Source organism: Acanthamoeba castellanii (assembly GCF_000313135.1).
Source record: "Acanthamoeba castellanii str. Neff unplaced genomic scaffold scf7180000084754, whole genome shotgun sequence".
In the NCBI taxonomy this organism is placed as follows: Eukaryota; Discosea; order Longamoebia; family Acanthamoebidae; genus Acanthamoeba; species Acanthamoeba castellanii.
Window position 1 is genome coordinate 268,943 of NW_004457415.1, and position 5,401 is coordinate 274,343.

General features: G+C 56.6%; 1 protein-coding gene across 1 annotated transcript in view; it reads right to left on the bottom strand.

Annotated features, from left to right (window-relative positions):
• ACA1_204120 (RNA polymerase Rpb1 protein) overlaps positions 1-5,401 on the bottom strand; it is a gene marked incomplete at both ends in the record, with an annotated part of 8,365 nt that overhangs the window by 2,076 nt on the left and 888 nt on the right. The window contains 20 exons of the mRNA XM_004338320.1: positions 137-208; positions 285-384; positions 480-634; positions 734-972; positions 1,052-1,382; positions 1,480-1,602; positions 1,662-1,850; positions 1,942-2,264; positions 2,364-2,745; positions 2,856-3,029; positions 3,110-3,166; positions 3,262-3,352; positions 3,426-3,513; positions 3,643-3,993; positions 4,076-4,191; positions 4,290-4,392; positions 4,463-4,600; positions 4,693-4,816; positions 4,928-5,087; positions 5,188-5,322. Of these exons, the coding sequence (XP_004338368.1) occupies positions 137-208; positions 285-384; positions 480-634; positions 734-972; positions 1,052-1,382; positions 1,480-1,602; positions 1,662-1,850; positions 1,942-2,264; positions 2,364-2,745; positions 2,856-3,029; positions 3,110-3,166; positions 3,262-3,352; positions 3,426-3,513; positions 3,643-3,993; positions 4,076-4,191; positions 4,290-4,392; positions 4,463-4,600; positions 4,693-4,816; positions 4,928-5,087; positions 5,188-5,322 (3,451 nt within the window). The remainder of the gene's footprint in view (positions 1-136; positions 209-284; positions 385-479; positions 635-733; positions 973-1,051; positions 1,383-1,479; positions 1,603-1,661; positions 1,851-1,941; positions 2,265-2,363; positions 2,746-2,855; positions 3,030-3,109; positions 3,167-3,261; positions 3,353-3,425; positions 3,514-3,642; positions 3,994-4,075; positions 4,192-4,289; positions 4,393-4,462; positions 4,601-4,692; positions 4,817-4,927; positions 5,088-5,187; positions 5,323-5,401) is intronic.

Genomic DNA, 5,401 nt, shown 5'->3' on the forward strand with positions numbered 1-5,401 from the left:
CCTTCTTCTTGCTCTCGAGCGTGCCGTCGGGGTTCGGCCGCAATATACTGTTTTGTGTGCGTGTGCGGCGTGAGAGTGTGTGTGTGTGTGTGTGTGGCAGCGTGTACGTGTACGTATGCGGTGCTAGAGAAAGTACCTTTTCAAGCTTCTCCTGGTAGCGCTCGGACACGGCACCCAGGTGGAGGAAGGTCTCGAACTCGGATTGGAGCTAGTTCGACGTTGAAAGGGAAACGAGTGAGCAAACACGAACGTGAATGGTGGGGTGTGCGGTGTGATGCACTTACCGTGGACTCCTCGTTGAGCTTGGCGTTCTTCGCCCGCTTCTTGAGGTACCGCTTGGTGGGCTTGGTCTGAAGCGCTTGTCTGGCCGCCGTCAAGTAATACCTGAATTTGCAAAATAACAATTACATTAATACTAATAAGCAACAATAATAAACAACAATAAACAACAATAAAGAATTGAGAGGGCGATTCCGTACTTCTGGACGAGCGCGGGCGTGTTCTTGGAGAGGAAGGAGAAGCGCTCGAGGTGCTTGCTCTTGGTAATATCGATCGAGTCCTCGCCGTAGTTGAACTGAATCACCGACGCGTCCGAATCGCGCACCGTGGCATCGTAGCACACTCTCAGCGACTCCTGCACACACGCGCACGCGCACGCAACCAGCCCAGCGATATTAGCGAGAGCCTCGATGGGCGGGGGAGGGCATCAGCTGATGACGTCGCGGGTGCGCACCAGGTGCTTGACGAGACAGCGCTGGAGGTAGCCCGAACGCGAGGTCTTGACGGCGGTATCGATCAGACCCTCTCGGCCGGCCATGCAGTGGAAGAAGAACTCCTGCGGGCGGATGCCGGTCAAGAAACGATCGGCGATGTAGCCGCCGGCGCGACCCTCGGCCTCATGGGGCTCGAACGACGGCAGCGTCTTGCCGCTGATCATCGACGACACACGCTTGCCCTCGAGCTCCTGCTGACCTGTAACAATTATGTTTAAAAAATGCATGATACGTGTTAGATGTGGTGCGTGCGGTGTGTGCGGTGTGTGAGTGTGTACCGAGCAGACAGCAAATCTGCGACACGTTGACCATGGAGCCCTTGGCACCGGAGGTGGTCATGAGAGTGAGGTTGTTCCAGGGGAACTTCTTGACCTGGCCCTTCATCGTCTCCTTGATGATGTCCGTGGTCATGGACGACATCTGCTTCTTCATGAGGTTGTCCCACGTCGTCGCCTCGTCGGGGTCGCGCACGGCCTGGCCCAGGCCCTGCCGCACCTCCGGCCGGTCGACCTTGTCCGTGCTCGAATAGCCCAGGAACTCAGAGGCCACCTCGTAACCGCTGTTGTTGGCCTTCCGCAGCAGCCCCTGCCGCACACTATCAAACTCGTTCTGCACGACACGCACGTGAGTGGGTCGGTCGGCTTGCTGACACAACACGCGCGCAGGCGCTGCGAGATTGATGGGGGGGGGGCAAACAACAACGTACGTTGATGAGCATGTCGTCGATACCGCAGGTGAAGGCGACGGTGTTGAGGTAGAAGGTGAAGAGACGGCCGAGTGCGCTCAGCAGCTCTCCCGCCTTCTTCGAACCGTACAACTCGTACGTGGCCTGCCCGCGAAAAAACACCGTTAGTCGAAGACCAGAGCCCCGGACTGGGTGAAACGTACGTGGACAAGACCATACGCCGAGGCACCGAACTGCGACTTATCGAGGATGCCGGTGAGGAGCTCGTTACCGCGCACGATGACGATGCCCTCCTCCGAGTGATCCTTCCAGCTGGCCGCCGGGATCTTCGAGCTGCTGTCCAGGTTGAGCGGCTGGTAGCCCTTGAGCAGCTCCATCAGCAGATTGCTGATCTGCAATTGACGATACACACGTGAGTACGGCCTGCGGTCACTGCGAACTCGCTACGCGCTGGAAAGGCGCAATAGTTTAAGGGCCACGTACCACTTGCTTGCCGGACCACAGGGGCACGGGCTTGACGATGCAGGGCGGGATGGTGATGATGGGCGTCTGGTAGCGGAGGTGGGCCGAGCCGCGCGTGGGCGGGAGCGTGGAGATGGCGGCGTAGAGGAGCTGCTGGAACTCCTCGCGCGTGAGCATGGTGTCCTTGTTGGTGAGCAGCGAGCCCATCACCACGTGATCCTGGATGAGACCACGGAGCGGGCTGCCGTCGGTCGGTACGATGTACTGCTCATCGCCCAACGCGATCGTGTAGGCCTCAGCGCGCGCCAAGTCGCTCTGCGGGAAATGGATGTTCATTTCGTCACCTGTGTGAACACACACACACACACACACACACACACACACAGTGAGACTCGATATATAACGCTGATTGGGTGGAGGAAAGGGAGAGAGCTCGGCTGTACCGTCGAAATCGGCGTTGTAGGCATCGCAGTTGGCGTAGTGCATGCGAATGGTCTTCTCGGTCCGGAGGACGCGCACGATGTGGGCCATGATCGAGGGCTTGTGCAGCGAGGGCTGTCGGTTGACCAGCACGGCGTCGCCGTCGCGGAGGTGACGCAGCACCTTGACCAGTCCCTTCTCGTTGTTGCGCAGGGTCTTGGACAGCGCCAGCCGGCCCGCCTCGTCGCTCTCGCGCAGGACCGTCGTGTGACCGTTCTCGTCGATGACGGCGTTGGCGCCGGGGTACTTGCCGGGGCCGTTCATCACCGCCTGCTGCATCTCTCGGAAGTTCGTCTCCGTGACCGGCTCCGGGAAGGTGAGCTTCATCGCGAACACCAGCGGAATCTATGACCACGCCAATGGCCACATAGCACGCGTCGCATTTAATAATTAATTATTAATGCTTATAAATTATAAAAGCCATTAAATAGATAAATGAAGAAAATCAAACGTACGCCGATTTCGTTGGTTTGGAGGAAGGGATCGGGCGAGATAACGGAACGCGCGGCGAAGTTGACGCGCTTGCCCATCATGTGCTTACGGAAGAGACCCTCCTTCTTCTCCAGGAGCTGCTTGATACCGGCCGCCGCACCAACGCCAGCGTTCGAGCTATCGAACAGCGCGTTCACCTGTGAGGTGGGAGTATCGTATGAGCTGAACTGTTCGGCCGGATTGCCCAGCCGCGCGGTGTCACAAGCAATGCACGTACGGTCTTCTGCATCGAGATCCAGAGCTCGACTCGCTGCTCCACGGTCATCTCGCCCTTCTGAAAAGAGAGAAAATGCAAAAATGCAAAACACGTCAGCGTGTTCCACTGCTTCACGGCCGGTGTGTGTTGTGGTGTCGGGTTCGTTATCGTACGTCGGTCTTGGCGGTCAGCAGCTGGTCGTTGTAGGTCATAATGCGAGCGAGGTAGATGTTTTGCGGGTGGTCCATGGCCATTCCGTTCACCCTGTCATGCATGACACTCAAAAAGTCAGCTGACTCGCGCAAACACCGAGCCTTACGAATGTGTCTAGACGTACATGTTGAGAGGACGGAAGCGCGAGGGAGGAACGGCGACGGTCTCAAGGAAGTAGACCATCGGGTCCGCGGCCCGGTGGGCGGGCAGGTCTGCAAGACGCACACACGCTCATATTAGGAGCAGCAGAGGTGATGCGGCATAGCATTGTGTGGCGTGGCGTGTGGCGTGTGGCGCGTGTGGCGCGTGTGGCGTGTACAGCCAAAGAAGCGACAACGTACTGTGGCTGAGGCGAATGGAGCCGAAGGCAAGCCGCATGATCTTCTCCTCGGCGGCGTACAGCTTCTTGATGTGGTCAAGCACCTCGCTCGGCGCCATGTACTTGACCTTGGAGGATGACTTGGCGGCGGGCTTCTTGGCCTTTTTGACCACCTCCTCCGCTTGCTCCTCCTCGCTAGCGCTCTTTTCCTCGTCGTCGTCATCGCTGCCCTCGTCGCTGTCGTCGTCACTATCGTCACTGTCGCTCTTGTCGTCGTCGTCATCGCTGCCGGCTTCCTCGTCAGTCTTCTTGGCCTTCTTCTTACTCTTGTCGGCCTTTTCCGCCTCCTCCTTCCCCTTCTTCTTTTGCGCAGCTGCACCGAATAAAAATAGAAATAGAAGGCTCAATATTGGAAACAAATAATAAAAATGTTATTGGAAAAAGGGAGCATATACCTGCAGTCTTGGCGGCGTTGCTGCTGGCGACCATCTTGTTGACGGCCTTGGCCGTGCTGGCGAGCGTGGTCTTGAAGATCTTCTCTTTCCTGTCGCCGCGGATGTTCGGGCTCTTACTGCACACACAAAAAAAAAACGTGAGCATCACCGGTAACGACACGAACACGAAGGCAAAGGAATGGTGGTGGTGCGATGTGCGATGGACGAAGTTTACCTCTTGCAGTTCTCGCAGACCTTGGGAACAGCGTGCAGGAGCTCGACCAGCGCGCGTCTGAACTCCTGGGTGCGCGAGCTCTTGGCCTTGAAGAGCTCGTCGACTGCACGTTACGATTAGTGTTTGCTGTCGTGTTGTGCAATGGGAATGGGGGGGATGAAATGGCTCCTTACCAGATTGGTTGTGAATGCCCTGATGGGCGTTGTCGTAGGCCTCCTCTTCGGTCTTGATCTTCTCGAGCGTCTCCTGAGCATACTTGCGCAGCGCGGTCAGGTTGGCCAGCACCTTCCTGCTCGGCTTCGGGCCATCGGCTGCGCAGGAAGGAATTAACACAATAACAATAACAACGCATTAGTCCAACCAACTGGTGCGAGATGAAGCAAAGGGGGGCAAGGGTGCGCACTCGATGCGGTTTCCTTGAGCTGCTCGGCGCACCAATCACGGTGGAGGTAGTAGTTATCCACATCGAGCGCCTCCACGATCTTGCCCTCATCGAGCAGGCTCAGCGACTTGGCCAGTCTGTTAACCTAGAGGGTGATCGGACGCAACGGTAAATAAGACAAAACGAAAGTATGTATTGTAGAAAATTGAAATAAATATAAAAATAAATAAATAAATAAATTCAGACAGGTGCGAACCTTGTCCCGCGACAGGCGAAGCTGGTGGCACTCGAAGCACTTGGCGCGCAGGATGCGCACGAGCTGCTTGAACATCATGGGATTGTACACCGGCACGGCAAGCTCAATGTGTCCGATGTGTCCGGGGCAGTCACGCTCGCCCAGGCCGCAGGTAGCGCATCTGCCAAGCATTAATTTAATTAAATTGGCGCTTAGCATGGGACCCTGCTGAAGGAGCGAAATCATCACAAAATCGCGAAATGAAAAGGGTGGCGATGTACGTTTCAAATCTGTTGATGGGACCCATAGCAGGATCGTAGAGACCGCCGGGAATGGGGTTGCCGAGAACATCGAGCGAGGCGGTGGTGAGGATCCGCTTGACACTGATCTTCTTGATCTCCTCCGCCGTGTAGAAGCTGAATGCCGTGGCCTTTACCTCATCGCGGATCACCAATGTGCGGAGATTTTTGGAATCTTCGTTCATCTTGTCAAAGT